The following is a 27,134-nucleotide window of genomic DNA, read 5'->3' as shown; positions in this document are numbered from 1 at the left end:
CCCCTCTGAATTAAGTCTTCTGACAAAAAAAAGTCACAGTGTTTTAAATAGGACTTGATTTGATGGTTTACTGCCCCCATACAGGGCTAAAATGTGATTTTTCAAATCTAGGGAGATAAGCCCAGATAAGACTACCTTTTGAGGCTTTGTGCAAGACCCAAGGGAACTGCTTACATTTATGGCTCCATGTATAGGAGTTGTAGTTATGCAGACCACAAGGTATAAATAAAACTTAAGAACTTGCATCAGTCAGAATTTTAACTAGAATAATCTCACACCCAATAGGCCACCTCGCTCTGGGCAGACAGAAGGCAAGCCAATTAGCCTAGAGGGTTTATGTCTTTTTTTTTTTTTTTTGAGACGGAGTCTCGCTCTGTTACCCAGGCTGGAGTGCAGTGGCACAATCTCAGCTCACTGCAACCTCCACCTCCCGGGTTCAAGGGATTCTCCTGCCTCAGCTGGGATTACAGGCACCCACCACCACACCCTGCAAATTTTTCCATTTTTACTAGAGACAGGGTTTCACCATGTTGGCCAGGCTGGTCTCAAACTCCTGACCTCAGGTGATCCACTGACCTCGGCCTCCCAAAGTGCTGGGATTACAAACATGAGCCATCACACCCGGACGAGGGTTTATATCTTTATCCGATGGTACATTCTTACCATCTGAGTGGTAATCCCATTTTTGTAACCCCAACATTCAGCACACTGCCTAAGGTTCAGTAATTATACAACACTCACTCAATAGAGTTTATCTTCATGGGAATAAAATTGCTTTAAAAAACTGGACAGACACTGTGTACTAAAATTACTTTATTACAGTTGATTTTTTTAAACATTTCCTTTGCTATGATACAAAGGATACTTACAAACAAAATATTACATATGACCTTGTTTTCGCTCTTATGTTCTGACAACTTGGTAACAGCTTTAAATGCACGATCTATACAATTAATACAGGTTATATATGAACTATAAGGTATGCTGAACCAGAAGAATACTGACAATATACTGTACAATAAGCCTTACCAGTTAGTGCTGTGGACCATTTATACCAAAAGGAAAATGCACATCTGTACAGTCACCTTTACCAGCTGGTGCTGACAGAAAGGGAGAGGCTTCTTCCCCAATGCAACCCTTGATAAGCCTCCACTGTGAGCGTCTGTTTGGTCCAAAAATCGAGAGGACAATGTGTATTTAAAATTAGTTATTGGTAAAGTGGTAGAACATCACACTTTCAACACGATACTCTCTCAAAAAAATATCAGTCCCAGTTTTAAAAGACCACAAGTTCTTTGTCCACTATGAAAACCCTACAGGCTCAAGGGGTTTGGGAGATGAGAAGATGAAGGCTGCCAAAAAAGGAGGCAAGAAACCAAGCCAAAATCTAGGTCTTGCAAAAATCATCATTTTTCCCTTCACCAAAGGGAACTAGAAATGTACAAATTCATTGATGAACCTCAATGATAGCATATCAGTTAGCTGATAACCCTCATTTTATCTGGACCCCTGACTTGTGGGAATAACTGAAATACATTGTGGATAACAGATACCACTTTTAGAAAAGAACCTCTTGCTTAGTTAACATATTCCCTTTAGCCACCAGAGCTGGTCCTGGGCTATTACAGGTGTGCATTCATCTCTCAATGGTCTACTCAGAAATGATAAGGTTACAGCTTTTTTTCTTTTCTTTTTTTTTTTTTTTTAAATAAAAAAGCAATTGACTGAAGCATTTTCTTTTTTTAGGTAAATAGCAAAAATAAAAATAAAAACCAACCCTAGCATTTGCACAAATAATGCAAATGGAGTGATATGGCCTTTAAGGAAGGGGTTAGTAGAAAGGAAGACGGAAGTGAAGAAAATCCAGAGAAAATGATATACTAATTTCTTTCTTTTAAAAAATTTCTACATGTGCAAAAAAAAATCATGCTGTTTGAGGAAAACAAAGGGAAATGAGTACATAAAACTAAAAACATAAATACGTTTGGGTGACTGGTAAAAGCAGAAACCAACCTGGGTTACAAAAAGGATTATACATTCAAGATGCTCTTAAACCCAGTGGGATAACTTATGTTAAAACTGTGTTAATAGTTACGTTAAAAATCTCAAGTTTGTTTTTAAATCTTCACAATACAAGCAAAGCTGTTTTAAAATATACACTATACATATTTCTCATAGTCTCTTCAACCTCATTAATGCGCATTAGGCTTTTTCATATACTAAAACAAGGGGGTTCTGAAAGCTAATTTGCTCGTAGTAACCCATCCATTATTTAAATGGTTGTCTTAAGTTTTAAGTGGGCTAAAAAACTTTAGCAGATTTACATAAATAGGATTTAGCAACACAAGTGTTAATTTAAAAAACTCTAAAGCATTTACAAATTATCAGATTGGAACAGTCCGGGGAAGTTATGTGCAGTATACTTTAAATGTTATTTACATCCAACCACTGCTTTTGTAAAAATTTCCCTTAAAAAAAAATTTTTGGAGAATTAACCTGTTCTAGCAGAGAAGGATCAAAAAAGGAAAGGTAAAATGGGAACAAAATTATCTTCTAATAGAAACCCCACACATCCTTCTCTTTTCTTGGATTTTGCCCAATGAAACCATCTGCAACTCCTAATAGGCTCATATATAAGGTGTCAAGGTGTGATAAAATACCTTTGCAGATAAATTACTGGCCTTAAGAGGACTTTTTTTTTTTTTTTTTTTTTTTAAATGTTTTCCCACCTTGTGTCTCTGGCTTGGATGATTCTTGGACGCATGTAATTAATTGGAGGGGCACTCCTAAGTAGGCACAATTCCCATTTAATGTGGAATAAAAGGCATAACATGCTGTTACGAAGAAGGGTGGTGGTTTCTTTGATATTGTGAAATGCAAAGAAGGACAGCAGCACATTTGGAACGGGAACCAAAAGAGAGCTGTCTGGCAATACACCAGGACAGCCAACATCTTGATAAGTTATATACACACGTGTCTATGATAAAGGAAAAAGGGTTGGAAGGGTTCCAATAGCCCCTGGGTTTTTGGATACGTGCCAAACGGTCACATAGACTACCCAGAATCAGCAAATGTTGGGCAGTTACCTCCTTTAAAGTCACATAATTCACTCCATGACCATGTGCAATTTATGGTAACTATGTTCATGCCCAGGCAATGTATTTGGGGCTCAGAAAAAGCAAAATGTGCCACTGAGAGAATCCTGTTCCCTATATAACTGGTCTTCATGCTTTCAAGTGGCCCTAATATACCTTGGATACTAAGCCAAGCCATGCAAAAGCAAAGAGCACACACTTTTCATTAACACTGGTATCTCATTTCTAAACCACTGACCTCAGAGTTGCCATAGAAACATATTAACACGAGTACTGAAAGCACACAACTGAGAGTTCATGGATTTCTAAGAAATGCATTTCCCTCGTCTATGTTCATCAGCCTTTAATACTTTGGCTACAAGGCATATCAGAGAAAGGGAGGTTAAATTGGGTAATGACAAAAGAACATACGTAATGTTCCAGAAATGGGATCAATGTGCCAGCAATAAGCATAGTTCATTTCATTTGAAAATTCAGTTAAAGAGCCCAATAAACAGTTCCAAACCATTTTATCACCTGCATAATTTACATAAACATTAAAACACTTGCACTTTATAGACAAAACACACTTTTGTAAACATGGCCACTGGGGGAGAGAGGCTCCCTACCTCATTCATGATTGAGGACCTGTGATCATTTATATTAAATAAAATTATTTCACTGCAAAAGATCTCAAACCTGACCAATGATTACGCTTCATTTCCCCCTGTTTAACAACATTTAAGTATTAATTCTAAAAATGTCACCTAGGATGGTTTCAGGGTTAGATGCTAGGACCACAACTGGTAATGACAGCAACTTCTCTCTAGCTGGCACAGACCTATAAACTTTAGTACAAAAACAAAAAAATACAGAAACTAGGTCAATTTGTTAGCTACATATTTACAGATAATTACATGATTTTTCACTCACAAGTGCTAAATACTTTGAGTGAAACAAAACTGTGCAGGTTGAATTACCCGTACTTTGGGGGGAATTCTGGGCATCAAGATACCCTTTTTCATTCATTCAAAAGTCTCATCTTCTCTCCACTTTTTCATGACAAACTACCTACAGATGTTCAAATTAGTATATCCAGTGGGCATCCTGGTGTTTCAGTAAGGATTAACCTTTTTCTCTACTTAAAGAATTCCTTGTATATTTAAAAACAAAACAACACAATCACACAGACATATATACCAAAAAAAAAAAAAAAAACAAACCTCTGAAACTTCAAAAAGTTTAGATTGCTGGTAAACAGTTAACAGTGACGGTGACATAGTAAATGGCTCCCCAGTTTTAATTCTCTGCCTTTATTTTCTTTAAAGGATATCTATCTTTGGGTGGGTAGGAAGTGCAAGTTTAAGAAACCCACAACAGGCAGATAAGGTGCATGCTAATTTATATATTTCTTATGATCTAAAGACTACCATTAAGCCAGATGGAGTCTCTTCCCTTGTATGAGTGAAATTTTGGAAATCTGAATACAAACAAGGAGGAAAACATTAGTCAACCTGACGTTAAAGAACTACCAAAATTCAGCAGAAAATATAAAAGTACAATAAAGGAAGAGTTCTCAGCTTCACTTTCTTTTTCTAGACAGTGTTTAATAAAACTTACTTCTTTACAAATTAAGTCATTTCCAATGCAGACCTATTGTACTGATTTCATAAAAGTGCAGACAACATAACCAGACACAGCAAAACAGACTTCAATCAGTAGTCCTTGCATATAAGAGGCAAGTCTGCTAAGTGTACAGCCAACTCTTCATCCTTGAAGGAATCTGAGGATGGGAAATTTCCAGTTCTTAAAAACTAAGAGTGAGTGAGTCTCTTTTAAAAGTAAATGCTACAACCTGGTTGTGGGCACTATCATGTTAGATGGGGGAAAACAAAATAGAGAATTTGTTTTTCTTCAATAATGGTCTGCATTTTGGTAAACAGCTCAAAGATGATAGCCCAAGTTCTGACACTGCTCTTGGAGAAGGCTCTTTTCTATCTAAGACAACAGAATATCTTCTTCCATCATTATAGGAGATTCACACTTATATACTTTAAACATATTATTTTTTGACTTGAATACATAAGACACTTCACATTGTGAGCATAGGACAAAATACAGGACCATTTAAATCTCCAAGGAAAAAGTTAATGTGTTGGGGCAAATCTCTACTTGAATAGTAATGGCTCAGAAGTGGTGGAAGGTGCACAAAGAACTTACTATTAGAGCAAGCAAGAAGAGGCAGGTAAAGGGAGAAAGCCCCTCACCCAATACCAAATCCTTCTCTCCCAGTGGCCATTTCCTGTTGATGTTACAGTTTAGGGGAATCTTAGATGTTTTAGCAGTAATTCCTTTCTTGGCTGTTTTGATCCTCAGCAAAGTATATAATTATTAGTATTGATGGAGTAAAAAAAGTAAGAGGATCAATGGTATTACTACTAAGAAATACATACAGAAAGCACATAAAGATTGTGTGATGTATTGGTTTTTTTTTTTTTTTTAATCATCTTTGCAGAGGAATCACCACCAGTGTTCTTACTTTCCATGGTTCATCTCTCTCTGCATTACTTATCTTTTATTGCATCACAACACAAACTCACAGCAACACTAACCGGCTCCTTCCCCAGCACCATTTTACTGCATTGCAACTTATGATTCCAAATTTTATTTAACGTCCTCTCCACTCACACAAATGCTAAGAGGGGATTAAAAAGGAAAAGACTGTATCTAATGACGACCTTCTCATAAATATCAACGCAGAGTACTCATTCTTAAGACACACATGCATTCTTGCCTTAACTGAGGACTGAAATAACAAAACCAAACAAAAATAACAGAACTTTAAGTGCCCTGATGGAAATGTACAGTATGAGTTACATCCATCCATCTATCTATACACACACTCATATGTATATACAATATATACATACAAATAATAGCTATGCCAATAATGTGCATATTTAACACAGTTTTAAAAAGCCAGTAGATCATGGTATAATACAATTTATTTCCACTAGTGAATGGCACAAATGGAGAAATGCAAAGGAGGTGTTTCAAGTACAATGAAGTTATTTTCACAGGTGAAAATAAATAGTATTATTCCAGTGTCCAACACAATGTATTCTATAAAAGTTTAAAATGCCAGACATTTAGTATTTACAGAAATAGAAAGTTACTAAAGTCTGCTTTATGGTCTGAAAAAGACACTCATAGAGTTTTCAATTTTTGAAAAGGGGGTGAGAAAAAAATTGGTGGAGGTGGGAGGGAGTGTCCAGGATAGTTTCTTTAGTGTAATGAATGTTTGCCTGACGTCTAGGCAACCAAATATCATAATGACTATGCTAAAATGTTCCATTTACCAACAAATCCTTGACTTAGAGTACTAAGCATATTACACCAGTGTGTGTGGCTTCAAATGTAAGACTCTTTATCTGTAGGTATTGAAATGGCAAATAAGAATTGCGGCTCTGAAAATATAATATAAACACATTTTTCAGATAACATTATACAAACAAAAATACTTTTGGATACTAGAATTTGGGGTTTGAGCTGACTTCAATAAGGGGAGGAAAAAATATGTGCAAAGGGAAAGGAGCTCAATTTGGAATAATATATTTCAAAGTATGTGGCTTTGCATTTTTAAAATGCTAACCAAAAAAATGGGAGATAGAGTGACACCAAGGAACTTTTTACAGCCAGCCTCTGGATACCAGATATAGCATTTACAACTTCTTGATATGCTACACAAATTTTCCACACTTTTAATTTTCTTAAAGACATATATAGTGAGTGAACACCAACACTGGGAAGGAGGTAGTGTTAATTTGATCAAATATTGATATTTGCCCACTGATTCCCCAGAAAGTGCTTGCTCTTTCCCTAGGATATCTCAAAACCTTTCCAATTTTTCTGCTACAAGGTTTACTCTGTGATGGTTCCTACCATATATGAGATTCCTCAGAAGCTAGATCTCACAAACATATACAAACCAATTAATTTTAATCATTTTTGTAAACTATATATATACTTTAAAATTAACTTAATGGTAAAATCCAGGCAGAGTCATGATCTACATGTAAAACAGGTGGCCAAACAATTACATTAGATAAAAAACCCTATTGGAGATCTGAATGGACTCAGTAACTCAATTTGACTTAATTAAGTCCACAACTGGACTTTAAAATGTACCACCAGTAGTATTTTGGGTTTGAAAGAGTTTTGTATGCAAAACTAATCTGCTTCCCTATTCCACCCATCCAGTAGTACAGAGCAGCCAGATCTATGAATAATTTTTAAGGGCATCAAATTATATTTTTGATATTTTATTAAATTCTAAAGCTCTCTCTTATCATTTTACACCAAATACGTAGATTTCTCAATTTGTTGGAAACACTATAATACCTGAATGCAAAAAAGATACTGAGACGACTGAAAGCCCATTTCACTGATATTTTAAGTATATGTCATATTTACCTAAAAACTGGTGACCTGGAGCATGGCCGAAAGGACAACACATAAGAGTGCTTCTTGAAACACTGCCTAAAATTTTGTGTGAACTCTATGGTGATCTTGGTTTTAAAAACATTTACATTAAAACATTAATTTTCTTCCAGTTTCCTGAATCTCAGAAACTCACACAGGTGAGGATTCATGGCAACTCGACTGACATACCTGGGGAAGACTTAAAATTTGGTTGAGAAAACCAGGATTTCAACAGTGATAAGATTGATTACTATTTGGTCATTAGTTTGGTCTAGGCAAAGACTGCCACAAGAGGGACTTACGAGAGTTCTACCTTGGAGCCCCCTGACTATAGGAGAAGCAGGATCCAGAGTTAGCAGCAAGGATTCTTCAAGACAACTTGGAAGGGAGCAGGACAGTAACTTGTAAGAAACTCTGATTTGTCACTGAAAAGGATATTTTTCTTCAAGTCATACTCACAGCTTCCTACCCACCTCCAACTCAATTTCTATATAAAAAATGGAAAACCAAGAAAACTGACTTTTTAGCATTGGGTTCATCCTTCATTGTACAACAAAACAAAACAAAACAAAACAAAACATGTGCCCCCTGAAAAAGTTAGCTTTCGTCAAGAGATTCCCTGACCACTATAACTTACTTTTACTTTTTTTTTTTCTTAATTGGCCAAACTTCTAGTTCCTCTTCAGTAGTACTTTAGCACTGAGGCTTGAGACTTGTGGAAGTGGTGTTTCCTATTGTGTGATGTTAACTTGATGCCAAATGGCCTCTAAGCCTCAACGAACTAGAAGTTTGTAAAGTACTGCAGCAATGAAAACAGCAATTAAAAATAGAGGACCTGCACATGCAGCAAAATCTACAGTGGTGATGAGGATTAGTCAGCAGCTGGTAAAGTCATTGGCTCAGTGACTCCTGGTTCACTGTGGCAACTAAACATTTAAATAATTGGCTATTCTACTTGTAAACAGAAAATCACATAAGCCAAAAGGAGATAATAATTATGTCTATGTAGTGTGATGAGAATTTCAATAGATGGCAATTTGCAAATATGGCATCATTCAAATACCTCTGGCATTTGATTTGTATTGGCTTTATGTCTTTCTTTTTGTACAAACAAAATGAAAGTACTGTTTGGGGTCTTGGGCGTTATAGAGCATAGCTAGGATGAGATATCACAGTATAAGCAACAAAACATCAGGACATGTAAGCTTCACCTCACTCTGCTGCGGGACATACCCACTATATGAACTTTCTGGGACCCTCTCACCCTTCTGGTCTTCCCCACTGAAGGCTCACAGGTTTGTTAATGCAATCCCCACACAACTTGTGATCTCCTTAAGTACCCCCATCTTATCGTAATACAAAGAAGGCACAACTGAATGGACAAAAATCACTCACAAGCCTATGAAGCATTCAGGAAAAAAAAAAAACTAGGTTGTTTTCTATTCTGAAAAAGTCAATGCAGTCCTTTAGCGTTCATGGATTTCTACACTTGATCTTAGCCAAAAGGCCGAGAAGCAATGTGTTCATGGATTTCTGCTTCCTTCTTTTAGTCCAAATGAGGCTGAGAAGTCAGATCAATTTAATAACAAATAAATACATTGGTGAGGGGATGCAGGTGTGTACCAGTAATAACTTATTTCAACATATGCTGCCTGCTGTGAGTGGCTCATAAGAATTTGGGATATGGGATAAAAAGGCTTTACATCTTTTCAGAAACTTCTTAAGATACAGACACCCAAAAGTGATAACTGAAGCCACTTTGTTGTGTTTTATTTTTGCCGTGTTCAGAAAAATCCCCTATCTAGCCAATTATTTCCACATGCATAATATATGTGTATATGTGTGTGTATATGTACACACACACACACACATTTATTTTTAATATCAACTCCACTTTTCAAAATTTCCCCAAAAATTAAAAAAAAAACAAACCCGGCAGCCAAGTACTATGACATCCCAATTAGTAAACACAAAACAGAACGCTTTACAAAAATGAATAAAATACACCATATGCACTCAGCTTCCACACTGTAGTACCCAAGTGAGGAGGCTGCTGTGACGATGTCTGTAGGCAGTTTCTTTTGGCAGACAGCTCCAGCGGAATTGCCACTCTCAATTATTAAGTTATGTATAAGACATGTGTGACCCATTGGATATCTGTGAAGTGACACTCGTGCTTCTGCTCATGCCCTGCTCTGTCCGTCCCCCAGAAGCTGTCCGCCTCAGAGCCTGGGGGCTATTGCGGACTCCTATGCTGCTACCTCGAGGTACCCCTTGTATTGGCCCTGAGGGGTGACCCCATGGCTGGGGTCCACCTTGCATTGGATGGCCCCAAGCTTGTGGTGGGCCACCCATGGGATGACCCCAGTGAGGTCCTGGACCCCCAGTAGGGTTGTGTGACCAACCAGAAGCTCCTGGGTAGCTGTGGCTGAATGCCTCAGGGGAGAGATTAGAAAGGACCATATTACTAAAACCTAGTCTCATGCTTTCAGAGTCAAAAGCTTCAATTTCTCTGGCTTGACGTTCCAACAGGCTTCGTATTCGTTCTGTGCGCTCATTCTGCAAAGCCAACATCTCTTCTTCAATCTGTTGGAGATTGGACGAAGGAAGAAAAATGAAAACCAATTTATTTTTTTAAGTCTATAAATAAAGGAAGCAATAATTATTCAGCTTTGAAGTGGCTATTTTATGGATGTACATTTGTCCATGAGTTTCAAATTTTATTTAAATTTTTCCCTTTATTAAAAAATTTTTAAAGTTTTTATATATTCAGGGGGTACAACTGCAGATTTTTTTACATGCATATATTGCGTAGTGGTGAAGTCTGGGCTTTTAGTGCACCCATAACTTGAATAGGGAACACTATACCCAACAGGTAATTTTTCAACCCTCACTCATCTCCCACCCTCCCACCTTCTGTAGTCTCTAGTGTCTATTATTTGATGCTATGGATATACATTTAAAAATCAAGGCCGGGCGCGGTGGCTCACGCTGGTAATCCCAGCACTTTGGGAGGCTGACGCAGGTGGATCCCAAGGTCAGGAGATAGAGACCATTCCGGCTAACATGGTGAAACCCCATGTCTACTAAAAATACAAAAAATTAGCCAGGCGTGGTGGTGGCAGGCCCCTGTAGTCCCAGCTACTCGGGAGGCTGAGGCAGGAGAATGGTGTGAACCTGGGAGGTGGAGGTTGCAGTGAGCCGAGATCACGCCACTGCACTCCAGCCTTGGTGACAGAGTGAGACTCTATATCACAAAAAAATAAAAAACAAATAAAAATAAAAATAAAAATAAAAAGAGATGTCCCTTAGGAATCAGTATAATTTATATTTTTTAAATGTGTAAAATCAAGTTTTTTTTTTTTTCAAGACGGAGTCTTGCTCTGTTGCCCAGGCTGGAGTGGAATGTCACTGTCTCAGCTCACTGCAACCTCTGCATCCTGGGTTCAAGCGATTCTCTAGCCTCAGCCTCCCGAGTAGCTGGGATTACAGGCATGTGCCACTACATTCGGCTAATTTTTATATTTTTAGTAGTGATAGGGTTTCACCATGTTGGCAAGGCTGATCTTGAACTGCTGACCTCAGATGTTCCTCCCGCTTCAGCCTCCCAAAGTGCTGGGATTGGGGATTTGAGATAATAGGGGAAATTTAGACATGCATTTAAAAATTATTATGAATTCTGTTAGCTATCACAGTGGAATTATGATTCCGTTCAAGTCAAAAGTCCTATCTGGGTCAGGCGTGGTGGATCACGCCTGTCATCTCAGCACTTTGGGAGGCTGAGGCGGTAGATCACTTGAGGTCAGAAGTTCGAGACCAGCCTGGCCAACATGGTGAAATCCCATCTCTACTAAAAATACAAAAATTAGCCAGGCGCGGTGGCACACGTCTGTAATCCCTGCTACTTGGGAGGCTGAGGCAGAAGAATCACTTGAACCTGGTAGGCAGAGGTTGCAGTGAGCAGAGATCACACCACTGCACTCCAGCCTGGGCAACAGAGTAAGACTCCATCTCAAAACAAACAAACAAATAAACAAACTGAACAAAAATTTCATGGGAAGCAAATACAAATAAAAAACTGCAATAGAATGGCTTAAGATATTTATAAGGATACTACAGAAATAAAAAATGTATCGAGGCCGGGCGTGGTGGCTCATGCCTGTAATCTCAACATTTTGGGAGGCCGAGGCGGGTGGATCACTTCAGGTCAGGAGGTGAGACCAGCCTGGCCAAGATGGCGAAACCTTGTCTCTACTAAAAATACACAAATTGGCCAGGTGCGGTGGCTCACGCCTGTAATCCCAGCACTTTGGGAGGCTGAGGTGGCCAGATCACTTGAGGTTGGGAGTTCGAGACCAGCCTGACCAACATGGAGAAACCTCATCTCTAGTAAAAATACACGATTAGACGGGCATGGTGGCACACGTGTGTAATCCCAGCTACTTGGGAGGCTGAAGCAGAATTGCTTGAACCTGGGAGGTGGAGGTTGCGGTGAGCCGAGATAGCGTCATTGCATTCAAGCGTAGGCAACAAGAGTGAAACTCCATCTCAAGAAACAAAACAAAACAAAACAGAACAAACCCAAAAACAAAAACCAAAATTAGCTGAGAGTGGTGACAGGTGCCTGTAATCCCATCTACTCAGGAGGCTGAGGCAGGATAATCACTTGAACCTGGGAGGCGAAGGTTGCAGTGAGCTGAGATTGGGCTACTGTACTCCAGCCTGGGGAATAGAGTGAGACTTAGTCTCAAAAAAAGAAAAAAAAAAAAAAAAAAAGTATTGAACTTTTTTTTGCTCTATAGGGGAGGAAAAGTGGAGCAAATAAATCTCAAAGAAGATCGTACAGACATATAGACATTTGGTATCTTTCCCTGAGAAGAATAATCCACGTTTAAGTCCTCCTTCAACCTTCATATAAAATGCCTCTCTAATGCCTTTTTAATAACATGTTTTAGAATAACAATTTTCAAACTCTTCTTACTCCAGTCCATCCTGGCCTGTTTGTAATTTCTCGCAAACATTTCTTTTTTTTTTTTTTTTGAGACGGAGTCTCGCTCTGTCGCCCAGGCTGGAGTGCAGTGGCCGGATCTCAGCTCACTGCAAGCTCTGCCTCCCGGGTTTATGCCATTCTCCTGCCTCAGCCTCCCAAGTAGCTGGGACTACAGGCGCCAGCCACCTCGCCCGGCTAGCTTTTTGCATTTTTTAGTAGAGACGGGGTTTCACCGTGTTAGCCAGGTTGGTTCGAACTCCTGACCTCCTGATCCGGCCGTCTCGGCCTCCCAAAGTGCTGGGATTACAGGCTTGAGCCACCGCGCCCGGCCTCTCGCAAACATTTCTTATTTTATCATTTCTCCACGCCTTTACACATTCCTTGTGTTCCTGGTTAACCTATTCTTCCTTCGGAAAGCACTCTTTATTCCATCTCCCTGAGATTTCTTTGCCCCACTTTCCCTCCCCTATAGAGTAAATCACTCCTATACTTTTGTATTTATGCTGTACCTTATGAAATGTTATTATATCTTGCCACATTCTACTGCAATTTTTGCTTTTTTCTGAGACAGGGTCTTGCTCTGTCACCCAGGCTGGAGTGCAGTGGTGCGATCTTGGCTCGCTGCAACCTCCACCTCCCAGGCTCAGGCGATCCTCCCACCTTACCTCCTGGGTAACTGGGTATTTCTTTTTTTTTTTTTTTTTTTGAGGAGGAGTCTCGCTCTGTCGCCCAGGCTGGAGTGCAGTGGCACCATCTCGGCTCACTGCAAGCTCCGCCTCCCGGGTTCACGCCATTCTCCTGCCTCAGGCTCCCATGTAGTTGGGACTACAGGCGCCTGCCACCACGCTCGGCTAATTTTTCGTGTTTTTAGTAGAGATGGAGTTTCACCGTGTTAGCCAGGATGGTCTCGATCTCCTGACCTCATGATCTGCCCACCTCGGCCTCCCAAAGTGCTGGGATTACAAGCGTGAGCCACCGTGCCCGGCCGTAACTGGGTATTTCTACTAAAAATACAAAAATTGGCTGGGCGTGGTGGCTCACGCCTGTAATCCCAGCACTTTGGGAGGCTGAGGTGGGCAGATCACCTGAGGTTGGGAGTTCGAGACCAGCCTGACCAACATGGAGACACCCCGTCTCTAGTAAAAATACACGATTAGACGGGCGTGGTGGCGCATGCCTGTGATCCTAGCTACTCGGGAGGCTGAAGCAGGAGAATCGCTTGAACCCGGGAGCTGGAGGTTGTAGTGAGCTAAGAAAATGCCATTGTACTCCAGCCTGGGCAACAAGAGTGAAACTCTGTCTCAAAAAACCAAAACCAAAACAAAATAAAACAAAAAAAAAACAGGCATGCACCACCACACTAGGCTAATTTTTTGTATTTTTGGTAGAGAGGTTTCACCATGTTGCCTAGGCTGCTCTCAAACCTCTGATCTCAAGCGATCTGGCCTCTTCTGCAATTTTTTGTTTCCTATGCAAAAATGTTTGTTGTTTTTTGAGACAGGGTCTGGTCTGTCGCCCAGGCTGGAGTGCAGTGGTGCAATCTTGGCTCACTGCAACCTCTACCTCAAAGGTTCAAGCAATCCTCCACACCCCAGCCTCCAGAGGAACTGATACTACAGGTGCACACCACTACACCCAACTAATTTTTGTATATATTTTTTTTTGTAGAGGCGGGGTGTCGCCATGTTGCCAAGGCTGGTCTCAAACTCCTGAGCACCAAGTGATCCGCCCTCCTCGGCCTTCCAAAGTGCTAGGATTACAGCATAAGCCACTGCACCTACCCCCAAATTTTAATTCTTACTTAAAAACATTACTAACCATGATGTTAATACTAAGAGAAATCTTGAGATAAAAGTAAATGAGATGATAAAACAAGGTCATTTATATTCTGGAAATACTACTACTTTTCATATATATATATTTCACATATAATTTAACATTTATAGTTGTGTTGTTATCTAAAAATTTAATGTAAATGAAGGATGACAAATATTGAAACAAGACTTCATGTACATGTGAGGCTCATTTTGTTTGTGTCTCAACCTAAATGAACAATTTTTGGTTCACTTGGAGACTTACAACAATCTTCAAACAGAATGATTTTTCATCTAGAATCAACTAACATTCACTCTAGTTCCATTTCTACTTATTTTCAGATATCTCCTCATCTGTATGTACAACCGGCAAGCATAAAGTGCACAAATTACAGCTTTTAGGATTTTACAAAGTTTTTGTAGAGAGGGTAAAGGGTTTTAGTGATTGCTAATTGACCTCAGCCTACCTTGTAGTCACATACTTAACTTGAAAGGCAAAATATTAGCCATAAAAACCAAGTAACATCTGGAAGCACTATAGATGTACCATCCTTTGTTCTTTTACTCTTTTAAGTGCTAATTGTATGCATTTTTCCATTAGGAAATGAATAAAACCATATTTAAAAAAGAAAGAGAAAAAAATCAACCTATCACAATAACATAGCCACTACTAACATTACTTCAAGTAGGATTTGTCTTTTAAAATTTTGTTAAACACACCACAAACATTTTTCCTTATTAGTACTGTTTATGCAGACATCATTTAAATGGTTGAGTAAGATTTTATTGTTGGCTTGGCCATATTTACTTTTTTTTTTTCCAGACGGAGTCTTGCTCTGTTGCCAGGCTGGAGTGCGATGGCATGATCTCAGCTTACTGAAACTTCTGCCTCCCAGGTTCAAGCGATTCCCCTGCCTCAGCCTCCTGAGTAGCTGCGATTACAGGCACGCACCACCACGACCAGCTAATTTTTGTATTTTTAGTAGAGATGGGGTTTCACCATTTTGGCCAGGTTGGTCTTGAACTCCTGACCTCGTGATCCACCTGCCTCAGCCTCCCAAAGTGCAGGGATTATAGGCATAAGCCACCGCGCCGAGCCATATTTCTATTTTAAATAGGTTGTTTCAAACTATTATAAAGTTGTTATAATGAACATATTTATGCAGTGTTTTTTTTCTGTAATTTGGATTTCTTTTCCTTTCTTTCTGTAATTTGGATTTCTTTTCCTCAAAGTTTTCAACACTTAACATTTACAAGGCTAAATATACAACTCCAGGCCAGGTGCAGTGGCTCAGGCCTGCAATCCTAGCACTTTGGGAGGCCGAGGTGGGCAGATTGCTTGAGCCTAGGAGTTTCAGACCAGCCTGGGCAACATGGAGAAACCCCATTTCTACCCTTGCCCCCTCCAAAAAAAAAAAAAAATCAGTGGTCATGATGGTGGTGCATGCCTGTAATTGTGAGGCTGAGGTGGGAGGACCGCTTGAGCCTGGGAAACGGAGAATGCAGTGAGCTGATACTGTACCACTGGACTCCAGCCTGGGCAACAGAGTGAGACTGTTGAAACTAAAAAAAAAAAAAAAAACCACACACAAAAGCCAAAGCCAAACAAGTATATACACCCAACTCCAAATTGCTTTCCAAGACGTATTAGCACTGTATAAAAGTGTTACTGCACCTTCACCAATGAGTACTGATTTTATGCCTGTATTGCAATGGCTTTGTATTAACATGCAGTTTTTGGTTAGGATATTAAATATGACTAAGATGCTAATTAATGCTGTTTAACTGTTAACCACCGGGTGGAGCTAAAATTACAACCACACTTTATAATAGTGCTGATATTTCTCTTGTAACACCATCCTTGAAATACCATAGGGAGTTTTTCATTTAGTGATCATACTGAAGCCTAAAAGAAAACTTTAAATTTTAAATATAAAAGTTGGAATGAGACCGCCGGGTGCTGTGGCTCACACCTGTAACCTAGCACTTTGGGAGGCCGAGACAGGTGGGTCACGAGGTCAGGAGATCGGAACCATCCTGACTAACACGGTGAAAACCCGTCTCTACTGAAAATACAAAAAAAGTAGCCGGGTGTGGTGGCGGGCGCCTGTAGTCCCAGGTACTCGGGAGGCTGAGGCAGGAGAATGGCATAAACCCGGGAGGTGGAGCTTGCAGTGAGCGGAGATCGGGCTACTGCACTCAAGCCTGGTTGGAAATTGCAGTGAGCAGAGATCGTGCCACTGCACACCAGTCTGGGTGACAGAGCGAGACTCCGTCTCAAAAAAAAAAAAAAAAAAAAAAAGTTGGAATGAGACAGATTTAGGAAATTTGCACATGGAACAAACTATATTTTTCAAAATTTATGTTTCTATCTTTCTCATCTAATTTTTATTTATTTTTTTTGAGACAGAGTCTCACTCTGTCACCCAGGCTGGAGTGCAGTGGTGCAATCTTGGCTCACTGCAAGCTGCGCCTCCCCGTTTCACGCCATTCTCCTGCCTCAGCCTCCCGAGCAGCTGGGACTACAGGTGCCCGCCACCACGCCTGGCTAATTTTTTTGTATTTTTAGTAGACATAGGGTTTCACCGTGTTAGCCAGGATGGTTTCGATCTCCTGACCTCGTGATCCGCATGCCTTGGCCTCTCAAAGTGCTGGGATTACAGGCGTGAGCCACCATGCCTGGCCTCTCATCTTATTTTTTGAGATGGAGTCTCCCTCTGTCGCCCAGGCTGGAGGGCAGTGGCGCCATCTCAGCTCACTGCAACCTCTGCCTCCCAGATTCAAGGGATTCTCCTGCCTCAGCCTCTGGAGTAGCTGGGATTACAGGCGCCTGCCACCACACCCGGCTAATTTTTGTATTTTCAGTAGAGATGGTGTTTCACTATGTTGGCCAGGCTGGTCTTGAACTCCTGACCACAGGTGATCTGCACCCGCCCCCCCCCGCCTCCCAAAGTGCTGGGATTACAGGCATGAGCCACTGTGCCTGGCCTTAGCTTTCTCATCTTGAATAAGAAATAAAATTGAGTTAATATTTAGATGCAAATACCTCTCAAAGAAGCCAGTAATAAAGATAGCTGTGCTAGAGAAATAGTAATATCTTATATCTTATTGAGGTGATATTTTTAAGATTTTTTTTTTTTTTTTTGAGACAGGGTGTCGCTTTGTAACCCAGGCTGGAGTGCAGTGGCATGATCTCAGCTCACTGCAGCCTCTAACTCCCGGACTCAAGCGATCCTCTCACCTAAATCTCCCTGGTAGCTGGGACTATAGGAGTGTGCCACCACACTTGGCCAATTTTTGCATTTTTTGTAGAGGCAGGGTTTTGCCATGTTGCCCAGGCTGGTCTTGAATTCCTGAGCTCAAGCGATCTGCTTGCCTCCGCCTCCCAAGTGCTGGGATTATAAGCATGAGCCACAACACCTGGTTTAAATATATTTTTTACTTTAATAAGGCACTCTATTTTTAGCACAAGAACTATAGGAAATAGAGGAAAAATCTACAGGCCTATGGTCCAGAAACAATGACAACTTTAGGAAGATCATTAGGTAAGTATTAAATGCAATGACCGAGGGACCTAAGACTACATCAGTTGTTGGGAATTTAAGACTCAAGAGTTCTGGAATGTATCTCTGAATCCTAGATATAATTGATAATCGACCACTGTTTTATTTATTCATTTATTTTGAGACAGGATCTTGCCCTGTTGCCCAGGCTAGAGTGCAGTGGTGCAGCCGTAGCTTACTGCAGCCTCAACCTTTTAGGCTCAATCCATCTTCCTGCCTCAGCCTCCCAAGTAGCTGGGACCGCAGGAGTGAGCCACCACGCTCAGCTAATTTTTAAAAATTTTTTGTAGAGATAGGGTCTCCCTGTGTTGCCCAGGCTGGTCTCGAACTCCTGGGCGTCTCTTCCCGCCTTGGCTTCCCAAAGTGCTGGGAGGCCTAAGCCCAGCCTAATCTCCACTTCTTGCAACAAATGCCCTTCTTCTCTTTACCTTTCAAAACCTTTTGTCCATCACCCTTTTCCCTAATACACATACACATACCTCAATATCCCAAAGGATGGAACTCTGGGGATTCTAGTTCTATTTTCTAATATATCCGACAAGAATAATTCAGAAAAAGTAAAGATGTGCATCTAGAAACAACATTTTTTCAGCCTGACTTTTCACCTGTGTGGAACTGATTTTACCTTCTATCCCTCAGTAATCCTCTACCAATCTGTATAGCTCCAGGCCAAGGATATATGAGTAAAGTATATATTCCTGATCCTTTGTCCCTGGCCCTCTCAGGCAATTAATGCAGCTCTCTTTCTTCACTAGTTAAGTCTTTCTCCAACCTCCTTAGGTAGAGCAAGCTAGGAACACAGAAGTGAGGAACATGGAGTCAGAGCTGCTACTCTCAAATTCAACTGTCTTCACACACCCATATCTTTTCTCTAGCAATTACTACTTAATTATATTCCCTTGATTTCTGGAGCTCATTAATGGTAAGGTTCATCAGTGGATCAGTAATTTTAAAGAAAAAACTGCTACCATAACCAGAATTCAGGAAATATGGTTTTGTGAAAGAAATCTAATGTGACCCCTGCCAATATGAAAATATATTTATAAAACGCTTTTGACAAAAGCTAATTTGAAAACAATGATTTTCCCTTCTATTACTTATACCTTTTGTTCTAAGAGTGCCCTCCGGAGGGAGACCCTCTGTTCAAGCTCCCGAAGCTCTCGATCATGTTGTGCCTCAGCTTGCATCTTGATTTTGCTCTGATATGCATTCAGCAGCTCCAGTTCCTGCTGCAGCTGCATCTTCAAAACCTGGCATTCTGCTTCCTGTGCTTCATCCAAACGCAGCTGAGAGAGAGAAAGAAAAAAAAACGAAACAGATATATCCTACTGTTAGCTATCAATGCATGACCTATGGAAAGGAGGAGGAGTGTTAGACGATAGACTACTCTTTCTTGGTTCAGACAATTTTTCTGTCTTTTATCTCGGAGTAAACATCTCTGAAAAAGAAAGGCAGAAAAACTAACAATAGTGTTATGAAGATAAAGCTATCATAAGCTATTTGGAGGATGCCTGAATAACCACATTTTTCTTTCCTTCTTTTTTTTTTTTTTTTTTTTTGAGACAGAGTCTGGCTCTGTCGCCCAGGCTGGAGTGCAATGGCCGGATCTCAGCTCACTGCAAGCTCTGCCTCCCGGGTTCACGCCATTCTCCTGCCTCAGCCTACCGAGTAGCTGGGACTACAGGCGCCCACCACCTCGCCCGGCTAGTTTTTTGTATTTTTTAGTAGAGACGGGGTTTCACCGTGTTAGCCAGGATGGTCTCGATCTCCTGACCTCGTGATCCGCCCGTCTCGGCCTCCCAAAGTGCTGGGATTACAGGTTTGAGCCACCGCGCCCGGCACATTTTTCTTAAGAAAAACCTAGAATCTCTTCAGATCTCTGAATCTCTTCCTCTCTAGCGGAAATAACTATAGAACAAAGACCAGCAAACCATAGTCTACAAGCAAAGTATGGGCAGGTGCCTGTTTTTTTGTTTTTTACAGCCCATGAGCTAAGAATGTTTCATTTTGAAAGGGTTACATCTTAAGCAGTCATGTAAGTACCCACATAATACCCTTAGTTTTGCCTCCTGCCTAAAAAGTCTCATCTGGCCTTTTTTTGTTTTTGAGACGGAGTCTCATTTAATTGTCCAGTCTGGAGTGCAACGGCGCAATCTTGGTTCACTGCAACCTCTGCCCCCCGGGTTCAGGTGATTCTCCCGCCTCAGCCTCCTGAGTCACTGGGATTATAGGTGCCCACCACCACGCCTGGCTAATTTTTGTATTTTTATTTTTTATTTTTTTGAGACGGAGTCTCGCTCTGTCGCCCAGGCTGGAGCGCCGTGGCCGGATCTCAGCTCACTGCAAGCTCCGCCTTCTGGGTTTACGCCATTCTCCTGCCTCAGCCTCCCGAGTAGCTGGGACTACAGGTGCCCGCCACCTCGCCCGGCTAGTTTTTTTGTATTTTTTTTTTAGTAGAGACGGGGTTTCACCGTGTTAGCCAGGATGGTCTCGATCTCCTGACCTTGTGATCCGCCCATCTCGGCCTCCCAAAGTGCTGGGATTACAGGCTTGAGCCACCGCACCTAGCCTAATTTTTGTATTTTTAGTAGAGGCCGGGTTTCACCATGTTGGGCAGGCTGCTCTTGAATTCTTGACCTCAGGTGATTCACCCGCCTAGGCCTCCTGAAGTGCTGGGATTACAGGCGTGAACCGCTGCGCCCAGCCTTATCTGGTCCTTTAAAAAAAGTTTACAAAGCTCTTATATGGAAAATATTTTGCGCCTATAATCCCAGCTACTCGGGAGGCCAAGGAAGGAGAATCGCTTGAACCCAGGAGGCAGAGGTTGCAGTGAGCTGAGATCGCACCACTGCAATCCATCCTGGGCGACAGGATGAAATTCCATGTCAAAAAAAAAAAAAAAAAAATTTGTATTTGTACTCAAACACAACCATTTTTATTCCCATTATAATAATACCTTTTGCTCACTGCTTCCCAAAGCTGCTTTGCCAATCTCAATAAGGTGTTGGGATCTGTGCTGGCAGGGAGCCTATTTAGAACCTCATGTCTAAATGTATCAATGAAAATTGATGCATCATGACATACCTCATGCATCATGACATTTTCAAGCAATGTTGAGAATAGGAAGAAAATGAACCATCACCACATTTTCCAAACTGTAGGAGAGCTATCATTTTCAACTAGTACTTTAATTGCTGTGATTTCATTCAGGTGGTGGAAGAAAAGGGGCACTAAATTTGTTTTGCCCAAAAAAAGCAAACTCACGGCTTGTGTGGAGAGCATTTCGTTAATGCTGTGATCATATTGCTCAGCCAAGATAGCTAATTTCCGGGTCTGTTCCTCCTTGAGCCGTTTCAGAACAGCTTTGTGCTCACTCTTTGGTGTAGTCTCCAGCAGGTGATTTCTTAATGCTTTGTACTGTCTGGTTTGGATTTTGCAGGTATCCTGAAACTGCTTTTTTATTTGGAGTTCTTTAGACTGGGGGAAAAAAATAGATTTATGTAAGTTGTAACACAAGGTATTTGGTATATGGTATGCTTACATACATGAAAATAAAGACTATTAGGAAAAAATGAGAGGAAAACCAAACAGGTCAGATCATAAAGTTGCAGATACTTTTTGGCCAAATCGCTGACTGAAATGTATGCAGTTTTACAACAAAAAACTTCATTTAAAACATTAGGGCATAAAGAACCCCATTTATGATAGGACTTGTAACAATATCTGTTGTTTCACTAATAAAGTTAGTGACCTGAGTAGATATTAAAATTAGCTTTGATTATTATACATATTCATGACAGAAAATTACATTTTTTCTTTTTTTTTGAGATGGAGTCTCACTCTGTCACCTAGGCTGGAATGCAGTGGTACAATCATGGCTCACTGTAGCCTCAACCCGCTATGCTCAAGCAATCCTTCCACCTCAGCCTCCTGAGTAGCCGGGACCACAGGTGTGCGCCACACCCACGTTCGGCTTTTTTTTTTTTATGAGTCTTGCTCTGTCGCCCAGGCTAGAGTCTAATGGCACAATCTCGGCTCACTGCAACCACCGCCTCCTGAGTTCAAGCGATTCTCCTGTCTCAGCCTCCCAAGTAGCTGGGATTACAGGCATGTGCCACCACGCCCAGCTAATTTTTGTATTTTTAGTAGAGACAGGGTTTCACCATGTTGGCCTGGCTGGTCTTGAACTCTTGACTTCAAGTGATCTGCCTGCCTTGGCTTCCTAAGTGCTGGAATTACAGGCGTGAACCACCACACGTGGCCAATTTTTGTATTTTTTGTAGAGACAGGGTTTCACCATGTTGCCTAGGCTGGTCTCAAATTCCTGGGCTCAAGCAATCCACCTGCCTTGGCCTCCTAAAGTGCTGGGATTACTGGCATGAGCCACCATACCCAGCTCCTGGCTAATTTTTTTTTTTTTTGGTAGCAATGAAGTTTCCCTATGTTGCACAGGCTGGTTCCAAACTCCTGGCCTCAAGCGATCCTCCCACCTCAGCCTCTAAAAGTACAGTAATTATAGGCATGAGCCACTGTACGTGGCTTAGAAAATTAAATTTTTTCTCATGAATTAAGCATAATACAGTTATGGTGGCTCACGCCTGTAATCTCAGTACTTCTGGGAGGCCGAGGCAGGATTGTTTGTAGGCCAGGACTTCCAGACTAGCCTGAGCAACACAGTGAGACCCCATTTCTACAAAGCAATTTTAAAAATTAGCCAGGCACAGTGATGCGCACCTGTAGTCCTAGCTACTAGGGAGGCTGAGGCAGAAGGATCACTTGAGCCCAGGAGTTCAAGGCTGCAGTGAACCATGATTGCATCATTGGACTCTAGGCTGAACAAGAGTGAGACACTGGTTTCTAAAAAAAAAAAAAAGAAAGAAAGAAAAGATATAAAAGCACTTTATTGGTGAGACAATATCTTATCAGATCTAGAGACAGAAAATAAAGCACATTTATTTTGTTTGTTTTAGAAACACTTTGCTGCAATTTCTTTTTGTTCTTTTTTTTTGTTTTTGTTTTTGTTTTTAGACGGAGTCTCATTCTGTTGCTCAGGCTGTAGTGCAGTGGTGCGATCTCAGCTCACTGCAGCCTCCATTTCCTGGGTTTAATCGATTTTCCTGCCTTAGCCTCCCGAGCAGTGGGAATCACAGGCTTGTGCCACCACGCCCGGCCAATTTTTGTATTTTTAGTAGAGACAAGGTTTCACTATGTCAGCCAGGCTTGTCTTGAACTCCTGACCTCAGGCAATCTGCCGAACTTGGCCTCCCAAAGTGCTGGGATTATAGGCATGAGCCACTGTGCCTTGCCCCCAATTTCTTTTAATGACACTCTCAACTCCAACTGTACAGTTTATGTACCAAATGTGAGGCTAACTTGGAAATCTCTATTCGGAATTATTAATACTGTTATTACAATGGTCTTTTCCTTAAGAGAGTAAACTAGGTAGAGATATATTTAGCAATGGTTTACTCTTTAACACAAGCAAAAACTTAAATGTCAGTCAAGTTAACTAATCTTGGCCAAGCGTGGTGGCTCACGCTTGTAACCCCAACACTTTGGGAGGCTGAGGTGGCCAGATCATTTGAGGTCAGGAGTTTGAGACCAGCCTGGCCAACATGGTGAAACCCTGTCTCTACTAAAAATACAAAAATTAGTTCGGCGTGGTGGCACATGCCTGTAATCCCAACTACTCAGGAGAATTGCTTGAACCCGGGAGGTGGAGGCTGCAGAGAGCTAAGATTGCACCACTGCACTCCAGCCTGGGCAACAGGGCGAGACTCTGTTTCAAACACACACACACAAACCAAAAACCATAACAAAACTAATCTTTTAAAGGTTAAACAAAACTCATGTGTTAACGGAGGAGACAACCCTCTTCTTGGGGTAACAGACATGAACTACAGTATATAAACATTTCTAAGATGAAAATATTTAAGTTTAGAGACAGAAGATCTTTGGCTTTAGTGTTTGGTTAATCAGCAGGTTAGGTATTCTATGAACTCAGGTTTTAAAAAGTTTTAATAAGATGAGATCTGTTCTGCAAGGTGTACCAGTTGATCCTACAAGTGACAACACATTTATTTACTGCACTGAGGCAGAACCTATAGTTGAAATTATTTTACCTTAATATAAATACCGCCAGGTATTGATTGGTTGATTCATCATGCAACAAATGAATATGTGACCAAATTTACACTAAGTACTAAGGAGTACTCCCCTCAATACTACAACATTAAATATACCTTTCTGTATTTTTCACCATCTGAGGCACTAGATCCTAGTAATATGTCTTTATTTTGTGAGGGGTCAAGAAATGTCTAGCTAGTAAGAGAAACTCTTAGTTTAGCTAAGAGTTTTAGTAGAGACACTTAGTAGCACTGCTTTTATTTTTGAGACAGAGTCTCACTCTGTCGTCTAGGCTCTGGAGTACAGTGGCACGATCATGGCTCACTGCATCCCTGACCTCCCAGGTTTAAGCAATCCTCCTATCTCAGCCTCCCAAGTAGCTGGGATTACAGGTGTGAGCCACCACCACGTTTGGCTTTTTAATCTTTTTCTTTTCTTTTTTTGAGACAGGGTCTCAATCTGTCACCCAGGTTGGAGTGCAGTGACATGATCATGGCTCACCATAGCCTCAGCCTCCTGGGGTTCAAGTGATCCTCTTGCCTCTCGGCCTTCTGAGTAGCTAGGACCACCACAGGTATGTCATCATGCTCAGTCTCTTTTTTTTTTTCTTCCCCGAGACAGACTCTTGCTCTATCACCAGGATGGAGTACAGTGGCACGACCTCAGCTCACTGCAACCTCTGACTACCTGGTTCAAGTGATTCTCCTGCCTCAGCCTCCTGCGTAGCTGGGACTACAGGCGCACACCACTACACGCAGCTAATTTTTTTTATTTTTAGTAGAGATGGGGTTTTGCCCTGTTAGCCAGATGGTCTTGATCTCCTGACCTCGTGATCTGCCCGCCTCAGCCTCCCAAAGTGCTGGGATTACAGGTGTGAGCCACTGTGCCTGGCTTTATTTTTAGAGATGAGATCTCCCTATGCTCCCCTAGGCTGGTAATTTTTTCTAGAGACAGGGTCTCACTATGTTGCTCAGGCTGAGTAGCACCATTTTAAAATACCATTCTTGGCCAGGCGCGGTGGCTCAAGCCTGTAATCCCAGCACTTTGGGAGGCCGAGACGGGTGGATCACGAGGTCAGGAGATCGAGACCATTCTGGCTAACATGGTGAAACCCCGTCTCTACTAAAAACTACAAAAAACTAGCCGGGCGACGTGGCGGCGCCTGTAGTCCCAGCTACTCGGGAGGCTGAGGCAGGAGAATGGCGTGAACCCGGGAGGCGGAGCTTGCAGTGAGCTGAGATCCGGCCACTGCACTCCAGCCTGGGCGACAGAGCGAGACTCCGTCTCAAAAAAAAATAAAATAAAATAAAATAAAATAAAATAAAATAAAATAAAATAAAATACCATTCTTAGGCCGGGTGTGGTGGATCACGCTTGTAATCCCAAGAGTCTGGGAGGCTGAGGCGGGTGGATCACTTGAGGTCAGGCATTCAAGACCAGCCTGGTCAATATGGCGAAATTCCTTCTCTACTAAATACACAAAAATCAGCTGGGTGTGGTGGCGCATGCCTGTAATCACAGCTACTCGGGAGGCTGAGGCAGGAGAATCACTTGAAGTTGGTAGGCAGAGGTTGCAGTGAGCCAAGACTGCGCCACTGCCCCCCGGCCTGGGTGACACAGCGAAAACAAACAAAAACAACTATTCATGGTTAACAAAGTTGTTCCAAGTGCTTCTAGACAGAAATGGAACAATGAAATTTAGATAGTATCTTCTGCCTCAGTAAAATAGCATCCATTCTTTTAAAAGGTTTTATTTTTATTTATTTATTTATTTGTTGAGATGGAGTTTTGTCCTTGTTGCCCAGGCTGGAGTGCAATGGCGGGATCTCGGCTCACCATAACCTCCACCATCCTCTGCTCCTGCCTCAGCCTCCCGAGTAGCTGGGACAGCAAGCATGCACCACCACGCCCGGCTACTTTTGTATTTTTAGTAGAGATGGGGTTTTTCCATGTTGGTCAGACTGGTCTCGAACTCCCAACCTCAGCCTCCCAAAGTACTGGGATTACAGGCATGAATCATCGCACCCGGACATTTTTTTTTTTTTTTTTTTTTTTGAGGCAGAGTCTCACCCTGTCGCCCAGGCTGGAGTGCTGTGGCCGGATCTCAGCTCACTGCAAGCTCCGCCTCCTGGGTTCACGCCATTCTCCTCCCTCAGCCTCCCTAGTAGCTGGGATTATAGGCGCCCACCACCTCGCCCGGCTAGTTTTTTGTATTTTTTAGTAGAGACGGGGTTTCACCGTGTTAGCCAGGATGGTCTCAATCTCCTGACCTCGTGATCCGCCCGTCTCGGCCTCCCAAAGTGCTGGGATTACAGGCTTGAGCCACCGCACCCAGCCCCGGACATTATTTTTATTTTTTGAGATGGAGTCTCGCTCTGTCACCAGGCTAGAGTGCAGTGGCACGATCTTGGCTCACTGAACCTCCACCTACCGGGTTCAAGCGAATCTCCAGCCTCAACCTCCCAAGTAGCTGGGACTACAGGCACACGCCACCGTGCGGCTAATTTTTGTATTTTTAGTACAGATGAGGTTTCACCATGCTGGCCAGGATGGTCTCTTGACCTGGTGATCCCCTGCCTCAGCCTTCCAAAGTGCTGGGATTACAGGTGTGAGTGACTGCGCCCAGCCAAAACTTTTTATTTTTAAAGCATTGTGCTGGGCTGGGCGTGGTAGCTCACGCCTGTAATTCTAGCAGTTTGGAAAGCTGAGGCGGGTGGATCACCTGAGGTCAGGAGTTTGAGACCAGCAGGGCCAATGTGGTGAAACCCATCTCTACTAAAAACACGAGGGCATGGTGGCAGGCGCCTGTAATCCCAGCTACTCGGGAGGCTGAGGCATGAGAATCACTTCATCCCGGGAGGTGGAGGTTGCAGTAAGCCAAGATCACGCCACTATACTCCAGCCTAGGCGACAAGAGCGAAACTCCATCTCAAAAAAACCCAAAAAACCAAAAACAAAAACAAAAAAACATTGTGCCAGGAATACTGTAATTGTTCCACATCCCTGCCTAATGAGAAAAAATAACTCCTTGAAAAATTTTTCTTTAACAAGAGTAAAATTAATGCTTATACTAAGAATAAACTAT

The 27,134-nt window shown here is 41.8% G+C and overlaps 1 protein-coding gene and 1 non-coding gene across 6 annotated transcripts in view; both read right to left on the bottom strand.

The window, feature by feature from the left end:
• Positions 1-796: 796 nt before the first annotated feature.
• TAOK1 (TAO kinase 1) overlaps positions 797-27,134 on the bottom strand; it is a 167,025-nt gene continuing 140,687 nt past the window's right edge. For 4 of the 5 annotated variants that reach the window (XM_023183810.2, XM_023183809.2, XM_026447094.2 and 1 more), the window contains 3 exons: positions 21,188-21,400; positions 19,027-19,209; positions 797-10,142 (listed from right to left, as the gene is read on the bottom strand). In XM_023183810.2, coding sequence (XP_023039578.1) covers positions 9,681-10,142; positions 19,027-19,209; positions 21,188-21,400 — 858 coding nt within the window. In that variant the 3' untranslated portion in view covers positions 797-9,680. Of the gene's footprint in view, positions 10,143-18,186; positions 19,210-21,187; positions 21,401-27,134 lie in introns of those variants that run through there. The other variant, XM_026447095.1, reaches the window with a different exon arrangement.
• On the bottom strand, positions 8,888-9,075 carry LOC111520851. Its single transcript, XR_002724774.1, has one exon. It is a non-coding gene; the product is annotated as a U2 spliceosomal RNA (small nuclear RNA).

Source organism: Piliocolobus tephrosceles, chromosome 16 (assembly GCF_002776525.5).
Source record: "Piliocolobus tephrosceles isolate RC106 chromosome 16, ASM277652v3, whole genome shotgun sequence".
NCBI lineage: Eukaryota > Metazoa > Chordata > Mammalia > Primates > Cercopithecidae > Piliocolobus > Piliocolobus tephrosceles.
This window is presented reverse-complemented; position numbering and strand designations above follow the sequence as displayed.